The sequence below is a fragment of the Dunckerocampus dactyliophorus genome, chromosome 3, assembly GCF_027744805.1.
Source record: "Dunckerocampus dactyliophorus isolate RoL2022-P2 chromosome 3, RoL_Ddac_1.1, whole genome shotgun sequence".
NCBI lineage: Eukaryota > Metazoa > Chordata > Actinopteri > Syngnathiformes > Syngnathidae > Dunckerocampus > Dunckerocampus dactyliophorus.
In genome coordinates this window covers 21,035,374-21,056,451 of record NC_072821.1, presented here as the reverse complement: position 1 = coordinate 21,056,451, position 21,078 = coordinate 21,035,374, and the positions used below count along the sequence as shown (strand labels likewise).

General features: G+C 41.6%; 1 protein-coding gene across 8 annotated transcripts in view; it reads left to right on the top strand.

The window, feature by feature from the left end:
• Window positions 1-21,078, top strand: part of cbfa2t3 (CBFA2/RUNX1 partner transcriptional co-repressor 3) — a 56,447-nt gene that overhangs the window by 19,085 nt on the left and 16,284 nt on the right. For all 8 annotated transcript variants that reach the window (XM_054770518.1, XM_054770511.1, XM_054770513.1 and 5 more), the window contains exons 2-4: window positions 13,507-13,662; window positions 17,560-17,801; window positions 19,805-19,894. In XM_054770518.1, coding sequence (XP_054626493.1) covers window positions 13,507-13,662; window positions 17,560-17,801; window positions 19,805-19,894 — 488 coding nt within the window. The remainder of the gene's footprint in view (window positions 1-13,506; window positions 13,663-17,559; window positions 17,802-19,804; window positions 19,895-21,078) is intronic.

Sequence of the window (21,078 nt, the reverse complement as noted above, 5' to 3'; positions counted from 1 at the left end):
GTCTTTCTTTAGCCTGCCTTGCTCTCTCTCGCTATATATAAATAAATAAATAAATATAAATATATATATATTATACAGTGTTTGTGAAATTAAAAAGCCGTTATCTCTTGGAAACAGACCCTGTGCCACACAGATGGTTCCGTCCTTCTTCAAATGGGAGCTGAGCTGCTGAATGCCGTTGTGTTACCAGTTAGGAGAACAGACCTTAATCTCGGCTCCAGCCTTCCTTCCTCTGCCTCTCTGTCTCTGCTCACACACTCAAATACGCCAACGCGCACACACACACAAATGCACGCACAAATGCACACACACACATACTACCCTGACCTCTTTAGACAAAATCATTGCCTTACTTAGCAGTAAATCCACCATAAAATGGACAGTTTAGCCTTTGTGGGGCTGTGTAAAGTGCATATGATAGGAGGTTGCATGTTTTCTTGAAGTGTTTAAGAAGGCTGCATGGTCACTTTGAGACATAAGTTATCATGCCCCGTGAAAAGTCTCAGCAGGAGCGTAAGATTTGCTTTTGATGGTGTCAGTTACTGCCCTCAGAGAAGGAAAATCCCATTGGTAATAGGTAAGAAGACGCTCCATATACTGTACCTCCGTAGAGTGTTAGATCAATAGCTGGAGTTCTTTATGAGGTTTTGTATAAATTATGACATCTTACTGATGTGTATTGTGAAAATAGTGAGGAATTGAATTGGATGTGTTTGGACATTGTTTTATTTGTATACTTGTATCACAAGTATCAGATGGGATTGTTTTAGTGACAAATAAGGGCATATTTTTGTCAATGCTTCAAAATGAACAATATGGACATTATTATTTGGTATCGCCGGTGTCGTAAACGGTAGTAAACAGACCGAAAAACTAACTAGCTATCGGTGCCTCATTCTGGTGCTGAATTAATGCAGACTCGCCCACAACAAGTGCTTGAAGGTGATATTGATATTTATATGCCCTCCGCACCAACACATAGCAACAATCACGGTCACATTCACAAACGCCAGAATTCTGAACATCAACATTGCATGTAGAATTAACTAGCCAACACCATTGTGACGATAGTCTGACATTGCCACAATTGTGTATCTGTGATTGTTTTTACTAGAATTGTGCAGAATGTATGCACTTAAAGTTCTGTAAAATCTTGCAATTTTTTTGCACGTTCTGTGCCTTCTGTATTGCTGCTGGGTTTGCCGTGATAATTATGTTAATTTGTTGTGCATTTTATTTCATATTGGTGAAATTATTATGTATTGAAGTTTCAATTACTATTCTGTTCATTTTGCACGTCACAAAATTGCGTAAAAATAAAAAGGCTTTGTTTTTGTGCAAAATGTATATGTTTTCCATTTTTTAAGAACCGGTTTAGGCACCGGCACCGTTTCAAAACCTGACCCTACTTATCTGCCTAATATAAACCATACCAGTCACAGTTTTGTCAAAATAATCTAATAATGATCTAATGTTATTCAAAACAGTAGCTGTATCATAAACTGCTATTATAAATATATGAATGCTGTTTTAGTTTAACTACAGTATACTATATAACGTAAGTTATTGTTGGTTTTGCACGGCATCATATTGAAATGTATGTTCCTGCAATAGCGGTGGATACAATTCATCACCATAGCCAGCTCATGTAATTTGTCTGTCACGGTAATGTAACAATACTCTCAGCTACTTTCATCTGTTCCCCATACTTTGTTGTCCTGCAGTCAGTCAGTGAGTGTCCCAGAGGAGCATAGCAGGTATTTATTTTGCCTCGTGCTTTGGCTGTAGAGAAACTGTCAGAGCTTCTCTTGAACCTGTCAAATCAACACCCCCATTGCACTGCATCCCAGTGGTTCCAGGCGTGTTTAAAAAAGGGAGGGGTTGGGTTGAAGGCATAATGCAGAACACCCTACCTTTGCATGGCTTATGTCAGGAGCTATTGTTACTGTGTCTGTGGGCCAGACGAAGAGGTGTGAGAGTGCTGGCAGACGTTGAGCAGCTCAGGTTGTACAGATACAGCTCCATACTCACGCAGCGGACATTTAACGCTGACCCAAATGAAAAAGATGAGACGAAGCAAGAGGAAGACTAATTGACTGTTTGCTGTCTTATCTGAATGGTGAGTGACAGCTCAGTGTCACGGCACACATTCAGGACGGTCTTGTGAGTGATTACAGACAAAGAAAAGTGTGGTTCCATAACATGTACGCGCACAATTACACATGTGTTGCCAGGGTCAAATCTAAGTCTTTTGTACTTCATAAATCAGCAGACCGCCGTTATGACGTCAGGACAAGCAGTGAAACGCTGTGCTGCAGCTGGTTGGAAAGTGAGAGGAACAGGAGAGAGGGATGGAGAGAGAAGCGGAGAGAGGGCAGGACAGCAGCTGTCATGCCTACATCTCACACCTGTCACACAGGAAGTGAGCGCTGGCCACTGTTTCCTGGATACACCTCCTCAAACAATGCTCCTGGAAGAAATGGAGGGAGAACATCTGCTCGATGTGAGGGAGAGACAGACAGGCAGCCATCCCCGTGCACTAAAAGATCAATGAATATACATTTAGGGGAGAATAAACTGTGGAAATCAAACAGAAAGTTTTTATCATGTCAGCTGCCATATGCATGTGTGTGTTACAGTTAAGAGGATGTTTGTGTTATAGCAGAGCTCTATGACAGACAGGTCACTCTGTGGAGACTCCAGCCAAACTCTCCCACAAATACAATAAGTCCACATGCCCTGAAGTTAACAGTGAGACATTCCCACGCCTGCTCCTTCCCCCACCCCCTCCTGTGACCAACGTGAACTAATCCAGATGCAGCACATGTACGTGCATAACTCTCTTTAGTTGACCTTCAGCTTCTGATGCTCTTTTTCTTCTCTACACATTCAGTGCCAACCGTCACACCTCAGTGATTTCAAGCAGGAAGCGATGTGACGCAAAGCATCTTCTCTGTACATCACAAGGCATTTCAAGCTATGCCCCTACCCCCAGCATCCCTGTTGGTGCTGCTGTTGGTAAATCAACAACAACAACAACAACATACATCCGCTTTGTCAGACTTGTCAGGATGGGTCCTCATGAGACCCCCTTGCCCTATTCCCAGGCTGCCCGTCATGCCGCTTGTATGCAATTAACAAAGTAATTAAAAGCCTGATGAGCTAATTGGTGCTGGCTGAAGCTGCAGGTGTTTGGTGATGGAAGTTATTTTTGTTTGTGCATTTGTTTAGTTAGATGACCTGATTGCTCCTGAATGGGTTATTTAGTAAAGCAGAGAGATTAAAGGCAGTCATTTCAAGTTTCTCTTTCATTGTGCAATGCTGATTTTTATGCAAAATTTGCCTTTTTCATGGCCAGGCCTGGCTCAGCTTTGGGTATAATTGTGTCAGCATCCACACAAATGCAATTCTGCAGCAAAAATGCTAAACGTTAAACGTTCTTAAGTAGGGATGTCCCGATCTACATTTTTTGGCTTACGATCACATTTTTTTTTAATTGGAAAAAATGGTGGTGCAAAATACTTTTAGGGTAGCATTAATCATTTGTTCTGGTTATAGATAAATTTGTGGTGAGGTTAGAATATATGACATTTTTTTAACAAACTCTCTTCAACGCAATAGTAATTGACGATCCCTAGTATAAACAACCAGCGGTTAGAGCAGCACTTCCCGTGTGAGCTCCCCGCACCATGACACAGCCGCAATGTTCCCTCTAATTTTTCAAGGGTCTGAGCACACATACAAACGACCTGAGCATTCCTTGGATCGCTTAGAGCGGCATGAGACATGCAACACTTGTAGTATCACACCCATCCAAAACCTGAGAACTTGAGGTAGTCCAAGTTCCATTCTGTGGTATTTTGTATATAAGTGGGTTCAAAAGAATGGCAAGGCATATTTCACAATGTAGCTTTCTTTTTCGTCAACCTCATACTAAACAAACAGTTGAACTATCTCATCCAATTCATGATCCGAATCTTGTAGGAAACCCCTGGTTTATCATTTCATTTTACATTATTTCCTTGTTTACCATTTATTTTGTTTTGCAACAGCCTGTTGTGGTACTATTTCATCCTGGAAATTTTGTTTTATATGTTTACTTTTGTCTAAATAAAAAAAATTAATTAAAAAATGTCAACCAAAAAAAACAGCCATCTTTCGGTCTCTTCGGCAACACTCGGGAAAAGTCGTCGTAAAACGTCCTGTTTCCTGTAAATCCGGCCATCACAATAAAAGCACACTAGTACTACGTGCACGGTTAAGCAACACATGACATTCAGTCCACACTTGCTACTTTAGTTTTGCAGCACGATTTTCAGAGCAGCCTTTTTGCATTCGAATAAAAAAAAAAATCACACCCAGATTCGCCTCTTTTAGTCCACCTTAAAAGAACCGCTTTGGCTTGGTGTGTAGATCATATCATATGGTACTGCCCATTCGTTTCGCCATAACACGGCTTACAGCAAGCAGCCTGCAGCTCTCTTAACTCCGCTGCCCCATTAGCTATACGCTAACCTGGACAACAGCGTACGTAAAACTAAATGTTATCATTGGCTGGACGGTGTTTGCCATTGTGTTCTACTGTATGTTGTTACCGCTTGTTGTCGCCTGTCACTCACGGAGTTGCATTGCATTGCATTGCAAAATGGTACAGAATAAATTACAGTATGTGTTTATTGTTGGGTTTTATTTTGTGTGTAGCCAAATATCCAACGGCCAACATTAAACTAACTTCACCACAGTACATCGTGGACATGTCTGCATAGTGATGGAGGGTTGCGGTTTCTTCTTCTTGCGGTTTTCGGGAGTCGAATGGCAATCAGCTTTGAGGCGTGTTACCGCATCTACGGTGGGCCAAAGTTGCAAATGTTATACGGCGACCGGATCGGCCCGATCTCGTGGCGGAAGCCGATATTATCCATCCATCTATTTTCTATGCCGCTTCTCCTCATTAGGGTCGCGGGGGTATGATGGAGCCTAGAAATGCCCAAGGGAGAATCAAACCCAGGTCTTCCCGATCTCCAGACTGTGACTGTGTGGCCAACATGCTAACCACTAGACCACTATCCGATCTTCAAAATAAAGCGGATTGGCAGCCGATCCTGATCCAGAAGCTCGGATAACTCTCTCTCTAACTCTCTCTATAACTTAAATTTGTGTCTTTTTTCAACTCTAAATAATTTGATAATGCACATATTATATACTCTATATGCTATTATATTATATATATATTGAACTCAACTCAAAATGTGTATTGATTCATCTCAGGCAACTTTATTTCATTTGTGTATACATTTTAAGTATGTATACATGTCCATTTAAAGGAAAACTGCATTTTTGCAATTTTGCCCATCATCCACAATCCTTATGTGAGACATGGACGCGTCAAGTAACAGGACTAAAAGTAATAGGAGTGACTTTATAGCATTTGTTTAGCCACATGGAATTATTCCTAATATCATGTTGACACTAAGCACATTATAGTGATTTTAAAAATTGCTTTGTAAAATACAACAACAGGACAGGACAGGACAGGAGTTTTAACCCCCTCCCGCCTCTCATTTACTTTATGAAAAATAAAATGTATTTATTTATTTTATGAAAAACGAATGAGTGAGCTTACTTTTGGCCTTCCCATCACCTGCTGAGGATCTGAATGATACGACTTCCTGTTGAACATGTAACTTGTAACAGAACTGAGGGAAACCCAGAGACATGACTGAAGTGTGAATTTTAACTAAATTGTTTTCTTTTACTTTTTTCTTTTCTTTTACTATTTATGTTTTTACATATTGCAATATTGCAATTTAAAACATTCATTTAAACTACCTTGAACACTGGAAAAATAGCAATATTCTTAAAATGATTCTTTTTTTTTTTTTAAAGAATATTTCTATTTTTCCAGTGTTCAAGGTAGTTTAAATGAATGTTTTAAATTGCATTTATTCAATACGCGTTGCTTAGTAGAAAAATGTATTTTACAGTTAATTTTATTGTGTGTTTATAGTATTTTATTTTCTGGCAAAAATTCAGTGGAATCGTCCATTTGTAACGTTATTTACCGGCGTCTTCATGGTCTACAGTTCATTTGCTTTGTTGCTATTATGACTTAGGGATGTCATTCACAGCAATAATGAATGAGTATTCTCCCTTTGCCTGTCATCTGTACTCCCAAACGGTGTTGGATGTAGATACGGCGTTTTCAGTAGTAAGAAGCCAGGAGTCAATGTGAGACATTTCATAAAGGCAACGTCACCAATAGATGAGGTCAGTCATAGATGGAAGAATGCAGGATACCGGTTCAGGAATCAGCGAGATCTGTTTGAGACTATTGCATTGCTGCACTCGATCAGGTTAAGTTCAGGTGTGGAACTCATCCCATGCTAGCGTCAGTAGTCTTTTGGGTATTTAGAGGAATTATGTCATGTCTGATGGCGCCTGCTTACTGAGGTCATTGGAGATGGGGAAGGAAGTCTGATCCAGTGCTGGAACGTGGCAGCCCGAGGCGAAGCTCTCAGCTGGCAAAATTAGGCTCACGGCTGACAGGATGAGGAAAAGAAGATGAGCGGGAAACGAGGCAATGCTGAGCAGAAGCTTCTTGCATGTAAATCCAGTCTCCTCGTTTTTGTCTGCCTTTTTTCCCATACCAGATGTGCAAGTCCAATCATCTTCTCATACAGTATACAGTGGAACCTCGGGTTGCCATTAATCCGCTCCAAAAGGTCTGATGAAAACCAAAGCAATTTTTTCCATAGGAAATAATGTAAATGCAATGAATCCGTTCCAGACACCCATATATATGAACAAAAACATGTATTTTATAGAGAAGAATTATAGTTTTACATGCAGAAAACAATGCAAAATATATATAAGTAACGAACAAAATGGATAAATGAACATTCAACATCACTTTTACCTTTAATGAGGACTCGTTGGTGAACATGGTGATGAGTGGAGGGGAGGGAACGGAAGCTGTTTCACTCTAGTCCATTATAAACGTAACTTTTAAGAGTGGACGGTTAGAGCTGTGTATTTGCTCACTTGAACTTTATTTTAAACTTCAGCAGCAGGTACAATCATCAGTACACACACTGGCCCGGCTCACTTTCTGTTATGTGTCTCCGTTAGCTGCTTTAAAGGTTCCTCCCTTTACATTACCTTCCTATTACAAGCCTACAGACACCACCTTCATACTTTGCTATGAGTTCTTTCTTGAATTCAATAAGATCTCTCACATTTTCTGGCACTTGCAACTATCTTTGGCGTCTTGGTGGGTTATTTTGCAGATGTAAAAAAAACAAAAAACACACAGAACAATCACAAATACCCAGTGCTTATGAGAACGAAGAAAGGAGACAGAAAAATGCATTGTTCTGTGTGCATTTATGAAGGAATAAACGCATAATAAAGGATTCCCTGACCAGAATCAGTCTATAATGGGCCAACTCTAAAAAAACAACATCCATTCTCATCAGTCACCAACGCGTGGATGCTGTTTTTGGCAACTGTTTGGCGAAAAACGAATCCCACGAAAACCGAGGCGTACGAGAACCGAGGTTCTCCTGTATCTGTGCGTCTCTGCTCTCTTTACTTCCTCCCCTCCCCCTCCGCTACACCCTCCCCCTGGCTCTCTGTGGCAGCTGTGCTGGTGATGGCTGTGTGCCCATGGTGCAAGCTGGCTGTGGGGTCCCAGGTGGCCCTCATGACAGTTATTGATGTTCAGGTGTTCAACTCCTCTCACACAGAGACCCTTGGAGCCACACACAAACACGGTCACACACATGCATCGCTTCAGAAGATATTAAATTAACTTAAATTGCATGTGCTTCCAAGTCTTCTTTGAGCTGCAAAGCAACCTAAATGTAACCTGTAACATAAATGTAACATTAATAACACTACCCATGCCTGTGCGGCTTGCGTGAATACCAGCATACATACTAATTGTCAAGTAGTTGCATACTGTATAACTGCAGGGGTGGTTACTGTAAGTCGTGCAAGAGAGAATTCTTGCATAAAGATTCTGCACAGTACAATGTCTGTTTTTAATGCTTGATTAAGACGGCAAGCTCTCTGAATATGCAGTTTGAACATTAAACAATTCTCTCTATGTGACCAATGTCTTGTTGTGTGCCGGCTGGGATAGAAGGCTGGTACTACTGGCACCCTAACATGCTCCAGATGTGTCTGGCTAGCCAAGGAGTTGTTCTTGGCCCAGCCTGTCTTGACTGAATGTCACAAATACTTTCCTTTATTTAGGAAGGACTCTCGGTTAGTGGCTGGAGCAAAAAGAAAGAGGTGTGGATGGATGGTTCCTTGTAGGGAGGTATGAAACCGGGGGGGAGGAGAGAAGAAGATGAAAGAGGTACACTAAATGATTAGTATTGTTGTAGTCAGGGGGGGCTAAGAGAAGAGAATGACACAAGATGGAGAGGGAGGACAGAAGGAGAAGGGAGGAGAGGTGAGGGAGTCAGCTCAAGTCTAGCATCTGGATTTTATTAGCAGCCTTTGGGAAAATCTGAAAAGGAAGTTTTTTCTCTGAGCGCGTCTGCAGCAGCGATATGCTGCACATAACCACTTCACTGCCGACGAGAGGAGCCAGGCCCTCCCAAAGGAGAACAGATGGTCGCTAGAACTTCAATACAATTACATCAATAACAGCTTTCACAGATATGAGCGCTGGATGACAGGATCCCTGCAGCTCAGAGAGACAGAAATACAACTCCTCTACCGTTAACCCGGGATAAATTGCCTTTAATCCATACTCACTTGCAGCCTGTCCTCCAGTTATTTTGATTTTTGTTGGCAAGGTACCTACTTAAAAGGAAATAAAATATATAGATTTGCATTGAGTTGCCAGTGGTAAACACATAATATGGCTATTGTCAGTGCTTATTAGGCAGACCCCCCACCTCCTTTTTTGTTATGCTTTTTTGTTCAACTGCATGTGCAGCATCACAAAGATGTGTTTTTGTCCACAGCATGAGCATATGTATTCAGCTAACATGTGAGCATGTGTGTGTGTGTGTGTGTGTGTGTGTGCGCACGCACACCGCACAGGCCTGTCATTAGTTAGGACTTAAAAGCCTCTGAACTCTAAATCAGCTCAAGATGAAGCAGAGTCTGGATCTGTCGAAAGGGGACGGACCGGTGCTGACACAAATAAACAGATCTTACCTCGCAATGATAGCAAGGAACACTATAGCCATATGAAGAGAACAAATGCTATTGGTCCTCAGGAGATGAGTTTAGGTGCTACTGAGCTTTAGCATTTTTTCCTGATGGAAATCAGGAGATAGTATTAGAGCAAGGGGTGTTGCAGGTGATGTATCTGTGAAGATGAGGTCCAGGGCCTGGAGCTGCAAACCCTATGTTTTGATATGAAGGCCTGGTGGGGGGCTGGGGGCCAGAGGCTCAGGCTCTGTTTGTGTGGACTCCTCAGCGGCTTGATAGGGAACAGATGTGGGAAGGCAGGCGGCTGGGCAGCCAGCCAGAGCAGCTGGGAGAAATTAAAAACAACAGCATTCCTGGAGACTGGGCGAATTACAGTGGGAAGGAGGGAGGGAGGGATAAGCGGGAGACTGAGAGAGAGTTTTAGGACTATGTGGTCACTGACAAGAGTCTCTGTGGAGTACCAGCGATTGAATAGACAGCAGGATTTAAGGGAAATGCTTTGCAGTGGTTGGCTAAAGTTAATAAGTTCCAGCTGTGTTTCCATTGCAGGCAAGAACACATACTAACATACACTAAGATATTACTCATAGAGTCAGCAAACAGTGATGTATCTCTGTCATAACAACATGGTGTTTACCACACCTGCCAGTAAATGGCGTATTTATACGGCCATAAAAATGTATATTTTTAACACAGGGCTCGCTCCTAACCCTCCAAACCCTCCTCCGCTGATGTTCTCCTTAGGTGTGTCACGAGACGCTCAGTTCATGAGACCAGACGGTACACAAGATTGGGCCTACAAGAACAAGACACGATATTTTAAAATTACTTTTAAGAAAAGTGCAATGAAAAAATATAAAAAAATATATGACGATATATATTGCGATCTACTAATTTAATTTCTACTACTTTACACTCTTCTGCACACTGTGTGTATGCTAGCAGCCCCGCCTCCACCCACTCAGACAAAGAGACTATGACTGACAAAAGGGCTCGCTCCGTTCATGCCGTTGTTCTATGCTACAAACGCCTCAAGGTGCTGAAACCAATGCACAGTGTGAACTCACTTCCTGCCTCTTGGGAGGCGAGAGACGAGGAAAAGAGACACACATGCTAACTAATTTAATAACTTAACTAATTCATTATAGTCCCAGGCCTAGTGCCCATGATACATCTTCTGAACGACAAATCTTCACGTCACGTTTTAATCCCGCGTGATCTTGTGACACAAGATCTTGTGACACCCCTGATTTTCTTCTTATTTTGGATCACTATTTGCAATAAAAGTGACTGTTGGAATTATAAGATTAGATTCACTTTCTGAAAACTCACTCTCTTTATTTGCCATTGTTCACTACAACAGAAGCTAACCAGCTGCATGCTAAATGCACACTCAAGGGGGCCCGAAATATGTCTCAGACACTTATTAAACACATTTTCAGTTACAACATGTATATGTGCTCATGACTAATGAATGATAATGATAGAACAGATGAGTCGGAGTGACAGGCTAGTGCAGCAACCGCCCCTACATCTGTTGCGGGGCCGCCTCCACCTCACTCTGAAGGTGTTTTATCACGTATTTCTAAATTGTTATCGACCTAGGATGAAGGAGATGTGTTTTCTGCGCAAACATTTTTTTTTTTTTTTACCAAAACGCCACTAATATGCAGGCTCATGAATGCTGAATCGGAAATGTGTGTGGATCCGCTGTACATGTTGTGTTTGTTGACTTTTAACGAAGGCATATGTCCTGAAATCTATAATGAGACCCCAAAAGAAGGAATACACCCTGCTGCAATGTGCATGCATTTGTGCAGCTGCATGTTGCATGATAGATGGTTCTGGGTGTCTTGCAGTGAGTGGTTTTTCATCTTGTTTCATCATGGTGCAAGGGGACTGCAGCAGACAGAGAACATTTTAGGGCTTCTTTGCTGAGCAATTTTTTAGGCCAGATTACATCAAACGTGCACATGTACAGCTGTTCAGAAAGTCACGAGAGAGCAGGGTAGAGATAAATTGTTATTTATTTCCAGTTTAATAGATGGTGCTGGACTGACAGCGACACATCTGCTTCCTCTTAATGGTGGCTCATAAGGGGAGTATGGGCCATACCTGGACTTAACCACCTAACTTTACCTGAAAATTTCTCTCTCTCGCTCTCATCTGCTATCTCTGCAAGTGTTTCGTCCTTCAGCACATAGCACAGTGGGAGCACAGATGGCCACAGATGGGGTTGCAGACCTAGCAGACTTCCTAATGTATTAAAAAGTGAAATCCCAAGCTTGGTGTGTATGTGTGAGCCCTGTCCCTGTAGCTGTTCAGATTATACAGCTGTCTATAATCCCACAGAGGGAGTAAACAGACTGGGCAGCCCCCTTATCCTCCTCTTCCTGCCTCTATTTTACTCCGCTGTCCCGAAGAAGGTAAAAATGACCAAACAACAGTAGAATGCCTTCACAGAGTCTCTGTGAGGTGCATGCTTGAAGACACGCAGTGCACATTTCATACAGTGACACCACACATTTAATCAAAGAGGAGGTTTACTGAGCCATATGGCTGCCTCCCCACAGGAAGCAGCCCAACACTTTGTCAGCACGGATGGTTTGTTTGTGTGTTTGGGCTTCTTTTAGAAGAGAATGGCTGCTTCTATTTATACCAGCCCCTATCTACAACCTTGTGTGTTTATGTTGAGAGTGTCTAGCATGGGGAGAGTCCCCCTTGCTCTTGAGGATCACTGTGTCAATGACCCTCGTACAGCACACTCCGTAGTGACACTCTTTAAATACAGAAAACAACTGTTGATGGCTCCTCTGTGACATCTCAGAAATAGAGTTTTGTTGAGGAAATACACAGCAAACACGGTCAAGGATTTATCATTCAGCCTGTGATTACAATTAAAGTGTTTTTTCAGCTATAAAATAGATCCCTAAGCAGTCTACAGATGGCAGAAGGAAATCTTTGGGGATTTTACAACCGCTGTTGGGTTTATTTTGATTTTATTTTTAAGAGTAGTGTAGGGGATGATCACTAAGACCAATCTCATGACAGCTCTGGCATTTTGAAAACAAACATTGCAGTGGACAAGAGAGAGATAACTGTTTTCCACTGAAATGTGAGAATATGTTAAACAACTGGCACATATGTTGACAACATTGTCCAACTGTTTTACTTTGAATGTACATGTTGCACTGGCTTCTGTACATATTGCACTTGGTTTCGTTCATCCACACCTACCCGCCAAAGTCGTCACGCATCTGTGCTCAGGTTATAATATTGCAAGAAAGTGGCCAAAAGGGCAAACAGAAGCAGAAAAATGACTTAACACCACTTCATCACAAAAGTAGAATGGCATAAGGTGGTGGGCAGACATCTGGCAAGAGCCGGCAATTCTAATTTGGACCAGCACCGAGTCGTGCACCTTTATATAAACCCCCTCCTGAAAGTTCTGTTCAGGATTCATGCATTATTCAGTGAGAAATGTAGGAAAATGTGTGACACTGTTAACAAAAGGAGGCTTCTCACCCCTCTACAAAGCTTTCTGGAAATCAGTTAAGTAGCTATGATGGCATTATTGCATAATAAACACAAATAAGAAATCAAATGGTGACGTAAACATTGTCTTTGGCAGGCCTACATGAAATTTGTATGTGTATATAGACTACAGACATACAAGGTGGCACATGCTTGTGGCCACATCCACCCAGGTCTTCTTTTCTCTATCCATGCCACATCCATTTGCTTCACACCACCGCGCCTGCTCTTGCCTTGTTTGGTCCTGAAAGGGTGTCTGGCAGAAGACTGTGGAGCTTTTGGTAGCGGGATGGAGCTCAGCTGAAAGTCAGTCCCCAGTGATGGACAGCAGCAGATCCAGCTGCACTTGTCACTGGCAGTCAAGTTGGCTGTCTGAAGCGGGGGGGACGAGTGGGGACAGCCGGTTGAGGAGTGTGTGCATGTGTGTTTTTGCGTGTGCTGGAGGTTAGATCGCAGGGCCACTGATTGGGATGTCATAGCTACACGGTGTGTGTGACGGAGAGCGGGGGGGCGGGGGAGCTCGGTCTCAGTCAGCAGCAGCTGAGTGGGTGAGCAGGTGTTACTGTATGTCTCCCAGGCCTGTGTTTCTGCAACCAGCAGAGAGACAATACACAGTTTAAGCAACTTCCACACCTTGCATTGATTTGCTTCGGCTGTTTTGATGGAGCTCATGGTTTTAGGACACTCGGCTCCCAGGTGACAATGTCAGTGCTGGCCTTTTTAACCTCTTTCTGTCTTCGTCTTCAGTTCAAGGGCTCGATTTTAACATTTGTTCTCTCCTTTCTTTTTTCTCCTTGCCAGGTAGCAGAGTGCAGAAGGTTGGAACAATGCCAGATTCACCTGCGGATGTGAAAACCCAGCCCAGATCCACCCCACCCACCATGCCTCCTCCGCCCCCGGCTGTCAGCCAAGCAACCAGTCGTAATGCTTCGTTCACCCCCACCACCAGTAAATCAAGTAAAGACCTTCACTTCTTTGTTGTTTTTTAGTTTGAACCCACTCTATATGCTGACAAATAGTGTGTATTTACAATCATCGGCAGTTCAAGAGGAATGTGGATTTTGTTTTTGTTTTACTTGAGCTGTTCTTCTTTTATGCTCGAGCACCATGTCAGCAAGCAATAAACTAAGCAGGTTTGAGAACAAACACAGTGGAACAGCTTATAAGAAAGCGTCGTAAAGAAAATTGCTACCAGTACCACCTCTGAGACATCATAGAAACCTCGTTGGAACGAACTTGTTATAAATGAGTTTGTTTAAAGAAATGTCTCAAGGTAAAGTGCTGCTACACAGTTGTATCAGAGGTAGAAGTACTTTATTATGTGCAAGGCAGTGGCTATGCATTAACACCAGTCTAAAAGCATGCATGTTCGTCTTGCAGCCTCCAAGGGTGGATCACATACAATTATTGCCATAGACGGATAGATGGCGTGGTAAAGAAGACTGCAAAACGAAGAAAACACTTTTGCACATCTTTTCAGTCTTTGATTTGTATTTCTTGTCAGTTAAATATTAGCAACACTACCGTGCTTACATTAAGTGGATTAACTTAAGAACAGTGGAACAATGTTATTTATGAGTTACAGCGGATGACTACAAGGTGTTTTATGCTATCGCGTCAATCACTACCTGAGAAGGAATTTGGTGTTACCTTCCATTCATCCATCCATTTTCACACATATAGACAAACAAGCATTCATTGAGGATCATTTTTGGCTAAGAGAGCCATAAAAGCTTTTAAATGTATTTCCGTGAGAGCCATGTAATATTTTTTAACACTGAATACAACTAAATGTGTGCATTTTTAAGCAAGACCAAGAATTTTAGCAAGTCTAACAAGAATGCATTATTTTAAATAACATTGTTATACTGATGCTGACCAGTAATAAATAAAATACTTCTTACCATGAATGTGACTTCTGGTGCTGCATGGTTTTGCACCATACTCCATATCTTTCTATCTTTTTGCCATCTTCTTCATCAAACGGATTTGCTCTGCAGAGTTCTGCAAAGTTTTTTTGATTAAGTTTAAACGTTATTTTTAACGCTGATTTCTGTAATGTTTTACTTTAAAATGTCAGCGAAAAAACACAAAAACGTCTGAGAGCCAGATGCAGTCATCAAAAGAGCCACATCTGGCTCCTGAGCCATAGGTTCCCTACTCCTGATCTGGACGTTGACAGGTGGTGCTAGCCGATCCAAACTTGAGACATGTTGAGGATATCAGACGGTCAGCTATGGATAGCTTATATGTTACTCCATGGTGTTTTTTTGTTGCTACTCACTCTACTTATAACTGGTAAGGAGATGCCACTGAACTCACCATACGCAATATGACAACATTTTGAATAGGATAAATATTCATGTTTATACAGCCATGACGTGTTATGTACTCACCAGTGACATGTGGTCAGGGACTCGTGTCTTGATGAAAAGTTAAAGAACAAATAACAACATAAAATAAATCATAAATATTAATATTTGTCCGTTGAACTGTATCATGAATGTATTTTCTGTACGATTCCAATTGTTCTTAACATTTTTTAAGTAAAAATCGCTGAATTTTTTGATCAAATACAGGGAAGAAACCTAAGGTGAGGCTGCTGTGAGCGTCTCGTTCACAAACCCCGCCTAGCATCTGAGTGCACACTGAGTTGGATCATGGCACCTGCCAGTTTGACAGCATGTCGCCGATAATATAATGTTGCAGAAACATTTATTATTAGGGTTGGGCTTCGAGCATCGATGGGAACCGGGGCTAACATTCCCAACCATCACCAGGGGGTGATTAGACTTTTACAACAAAGTATCAGAACTTTTCCTGGAGGGTTTATGTACTTCATATACAGATAAAAGTTAAGAACACAATGTTTTTCAGTTAATTAAAAAAATAAAATCAATGGGATTAATAAGTATCTGAAAACATTTTTAAACAAAAGTGAATAATGCTCATCTTTTTGTAGGTTATCTTCTTAATGAGCAGCCTGTAGTAACATTAAAAAAAAAGCCCAAAGGAGTCAGTGCTTCACCAACCATGAACCTCACCGCACGTCACTGATTCTCACATATTTCATGTTGGCAGCCTGGTCATCATTGTTACGCTTCCTCTCCTGCGGGGCAGTCAGTTGCTTATGGGACTGCACAAGCACCTCGAAGTGTGACAGTCTCCAAAACAAGAGTATTCCAAAATAAAAGTGATCCAAATATAATTTCACAACAAGCGATGTGGACCGTCGAGGGGCTACAAATGTTGTGATGGGGCAATGGGCAGAGCTTGGCCTTTGATAACAGATGGAATTCTGACATTTTTCAGCCATTTCATTCAACTCATACTTAAGCAGACGTTACTTAGGCATTCGGTGTTCTGTAAGCTGGGCTGAATGAAGACGCCATTCATGCTTCAGCAGACGTTTCTGAGATGTACGTGGATGTTACACATGCTGTTCTGTCTACCGTCTATGGCCAAAAAATGTGAATATGTCACTCTATGACGCGTCTGATGTGAATATTTAGATGGAGGCAGATGGAATCATTAAATGGCAGTATGGGACAGAGCCTTTAGGCACAGTGGAGTTAACTGCCATCAGTATTGAACACATTTGTGTAACATGACCCTCCAAAATGTGTGGTTCTGTAGTCTGGAAGCTACTTGAGTGTCAAGTGTGCTCCTCAATGGGCGTGTCTTTTGGTGAGCTAAACGCCCTTGCTGTTGACAAGTGTCTTTGAGTGCTTGTGCGAGGGCGGCTGTAGCATTGTGTGTGCGCACATGTGTCTGTGTTGTTTACCAGCTGGCAGGAGGGCGTCACGACAGGGGGCATCAGCCAGGGTGGCGTTGCGACGAGGAGGCTACTTTCTTCCCTATATAGCAATGTCAGGCCATGTTGTTTCACCTGTTATGGCGGGTGGTCGGTGGTGTAGCGCTCTCCTTGCACGCCTCTCTCCTCTTCCTCTCTAAAACCAGAACACAAGTGTCGCCTGTTGGGATCACATGGTTTCTCCCATACGTGTGCACACCGCCTACTGTATAGAGGAATAAGCAAAGCATGAGCAACTACAGGGTCAACACGACGACAATTTTAGTTGATTGGTTGACTGGTATTGCTGATTGGTATTGACTAATGGAGCATGGACATGTCATAGAATCATATGGTGGAGATGTTAAAATGTTAAAATGGCAAAATTGTAAATAATTTAATTTGTGCGGCAAATGAATGGCGATTTGAACTTAAAACGGGAGAAGGGTCAGTGTGTTTGTTTGTGCTTGTGTGCGTGTGTGTGTGTATGCGGGAATGTTTGACCACATTAAGAATATGCAAGTGATTATATGAATATGTGTATGAATGTTGATACTATTCTGAACCTCAAAGCTCCAAATCTGCTTTCAGCTGGTGGACATGTGCAGCCCCACATTTAGCTACACACCTGCCATTGGAATAAAAGCAACACAGGCCACAGGACTATTTTTGGCACCTCATTTACAAGTTCCTCTTATAGTTGTGTCCTAGTGAGTGAGTTGGTGAGGGGAGTGGGTGAGGAGCACGGTGAAATAGACACAAGAGCAGGTGGACGAAGAGAGGAGTCAAATGGTAACACTTGTGAGACAGCTGAAGTTAGCAAAAGAGCGGACACATGATTGTGATAATAAATGCGTATGCATCATATACTTCATTCATGGTGTCTGTTTTAGGTCGTGTGTGTGCTTATATTTAATCTTCCATGCACTCTTTCATCAACAGGCTAAAGCGCATAAGAGTGTCAGCACCCATCTTGCCCCCAGATGTGGCAGATGCCCCTCAGGCTCCTAAGAAACTAAATGACCCAATTCATTTTGAACCCCCCTTCTGTTTATCTGCAGTGCTAAACGGGAGCAGCCACTCTCCCACGTCGCTGAACGGCGCCCCATCCACTCCAAACGGCTTCAGTAACGGGCCGGCCATGTCGTCAACATCCTCGCTGTCCAACCAACAGCTCCCGCCAGCCTGTGGCGCCCGCCAGCTCTGCAAACTGAAGCGCTTTCTTACCACGTTGCAGCAGTTTGGTAACGACATCTCGCCTGAGATTGGAGAGCGAGTGCGGAGCCTCGTGCTTGGGCTGGTGGTAAGTTTGCGGACAGTTTTAATCATCAGAGTGGTTTATGTCAAAATGCACTCAACAGACACTTTTAAACACGCTTGCACATTTTTATTAGACTATTACACAGGGCTGTCAAAGTTAACGTGTTATTAACACGTAATTTATACTGTACAGTGGTACGGCATACCCAACTCACAAGTGTTTTTTTTTAGAAGTGAGCCATCTCTGGGCTGATTTTTTGCTTGAAACTGCGAGCTAAAATTCGAGTACAAGCTGCAAGTTAACAGCAGGCATAGCCGAAGAAAGCTATGTTGGGGCTTCTGTCAATGCAGCGCTAGCATTAGCTAGAATTAGCAGTGCACTAGCTAGCCATCAATACATCAGTAAAACAAACGTACGTTATAGCGATGTAATTTATCTTATTTATTGTTTATTGTGTAAAACTATGACAGGAACAACATCAAAATAAAAGCACGAAATGAATACAGATACAGTCCTGACTTTTTTCCCGAAGAGGTTGTGTACCACAAATATGCACATTAGCACTCAATAAGGTCATCAAATCGTGCCTTCATGCATTACCACATAGTATCAGCATTTGGGAGCAAATATGAAGTGAAAGAAAAAGGGTAAAAATATAGTATAGTAGTAGTAGTAGTGAATTTCTAGTACACATTCTAGTACAAGTATATATTTGTGCAGCGTGTGAAAACAGCAGAGGGTGCGTTCAAAGACGGTCAAACAAAATGGGACAAATTGCCGCTCGCATTAAGCATTTAAAAACTGGGGGATTTCTAACAGTATACTATTTTTGAACCCACCATCCAACAGTACGAGCCTGGACTTTGCTTTTCAGAGAGGCTGTGTACCGAACAAATATGCAGATTAGCACTCAATAAGGTAATCAAATCTTACCTTTATGCCTTCCCACATGGTATCAGCATTTGGAACCAAATGTGAGGTGAAGAAAAAGGGTAAAAATACAGTATAGTAGTAGTAGTAGTACTGTAGTAGGACTGTGCAGCGTGGGACAAAGTTAGAAGGTGCGTTCAAGGACTGTCAAACAAAGTGGAACAAAAGACATTGAACATAATTGTATAATTAAAATTTGATGTAGTTATCATGGTAGTTGCGTAACAAATCGTTTGCCAGAAAGAGATTTACATCCCTACTTATTATAGATAACAACCTTTTTCATCTGAGATTAATTAATTATGAGTTAACTATAGACAAAATGTGATTAATCGTGATGAAATACCTTAATAGATTGACAGCCCTAATATATATATATATATATATATATATATATACCATATACAGTAGTCTAGCAGACAGTTTATTATAGTTCAGTTAGAGTTTTATCATAGTGGATTTAGTTTGGAGTGGTTTAAAAACATTCTGCTTCCTACTGAAGTACACATCCTACCTAGTGGATGCGTACCTAATGAATTGCCTGGCGAGTATAAAGTCTGTACAAACCAATAGCTTGCAGGACAGAAGTTCCGCTTGTTGCAAGGGTTATGTTCCAGGATCACCAACCAATGACGAAAAACTGCTAGTAAATGATACAAATGTCTATTTTCCACACTGCTTGCCTGTTGTAATTTCAGTAGCGATCATATATTACCTTGTGTTCACCTCACTGTAAGTTTTGAGGCCAGATTGACTGTCGAAGTTGTCTAACACAGCACACAAGTATGGTGTGTTCTGGGACATTTCTAACAGTGGTACATGTGGTACATTTGGTAAATTTGACCTGTATTATCATATATTTATAAATTACTACTGACTTATGTTGAATGAATTGTGTTTTCAGAGAAAAAAAAATGTCTCATTTTTGGAGAATAACAAATTCTTAAATAATTATCGGCCAAAAATCCACAAATTTGCAAAGCCTTAAGTGCTGAAATACAAATGTGCAGGATCCACTGTATATTGCACGCCATGAATATCTTTCATTCTATGTTCCCATCAACCATTATGCTCGTCGTTGCATTGATTAACTTCTTATGTCTTGTCTTGCACAGAACTCTACACTCACCATTGAAGAGTTTCATTCCAAACTTCACGAAGCCACCAACTTCCCTCTGAGGCCTTTCGTCATTCCCTTCCTGAAGGTAAATATACTGCACAGGGTTGTATGCACAGGTGTGTGTATGTTTATATGCAATATTTTTAGCTCTGCCCTGGATTCTATGACCTGCATGCTACATATACATTGCTGAATATCAGTTTTCTATGTCCCTATGTCAGGGTTTCCCAAACTTTTTTTCAGCTCCCAGGACTCAAACTAATAAAAATACATCATGTGTTGTGGTAACACCATTATAATACCTACACTTTAACAACATACCTGTACTAGAAAGGCTCGATTTTGGCTTTCTTACCAATAACCAATAATCCAATATTGTCCAGCACTTCATTACCAATACTGATATTGGCAGCCCTCAAAATAATGTCACGTAATGAACACATTATGTTGATTGCCTTTTATTTTGCTGAAGGTACGCTATCTGCGTATGACTCACTATCTGCGTATGTTATTCTTCCTGATATGTGATATTAGGGCTGTCAAAAATAGCATGTTAACAGCAATAACTAATTTATTTCATGAACATTTTTTAGAGTAATTAACAGATATGCATCATGTCAAGCCACGCCTCTCTGTTATGACGGCAGATGAAGGCACGGTGACGCTCTTTTATAACGTTATTCTGACCTAAGCACATGAACAGCAGTGCAATTCCAACACCATAGAGAGTATGTATCTCCAACTCACAAACACGTCACAAGTCCCTTTGTCATCGGAACAACACTTCCTCATTGTGACTAGACGACTGCGAGATGCATTCACGGACACGCCAAACATGTGTATGCGTGGTCTAAATAAACAGAAATCCAAAGATATTAACTATAAACTAATGAACATTAATTAATTACACAAGTGAATCATTGAGCCTGTTGGAAGAAATGTGCCAAAAAATACTTTCAACATTTTAAATGATGTTAAACATCTTCAATCAGTGGGCCAATAAAAATGAGCCTGTGTTTGACGTGGTCTGGCTTGAGCTGAGAGAGGAAGTTTGTGTTCTTTTACTATTTATATCAACAGAATGTAGACTATGCATGTGAATATCCAGAAAAAGTGGGCTATGTGTGTGGGTGTGTGTGAGCGTGTGTTCATGTGAAGTGTCATACATCCCAGTGTGCGGTCATCCTCCACATGTGGGACATTGGAGAGGAGTCTGTGTTTTATCAAGCAGACAGGTCTTAGAGAGCTATTTGACAGCACTTGTACACA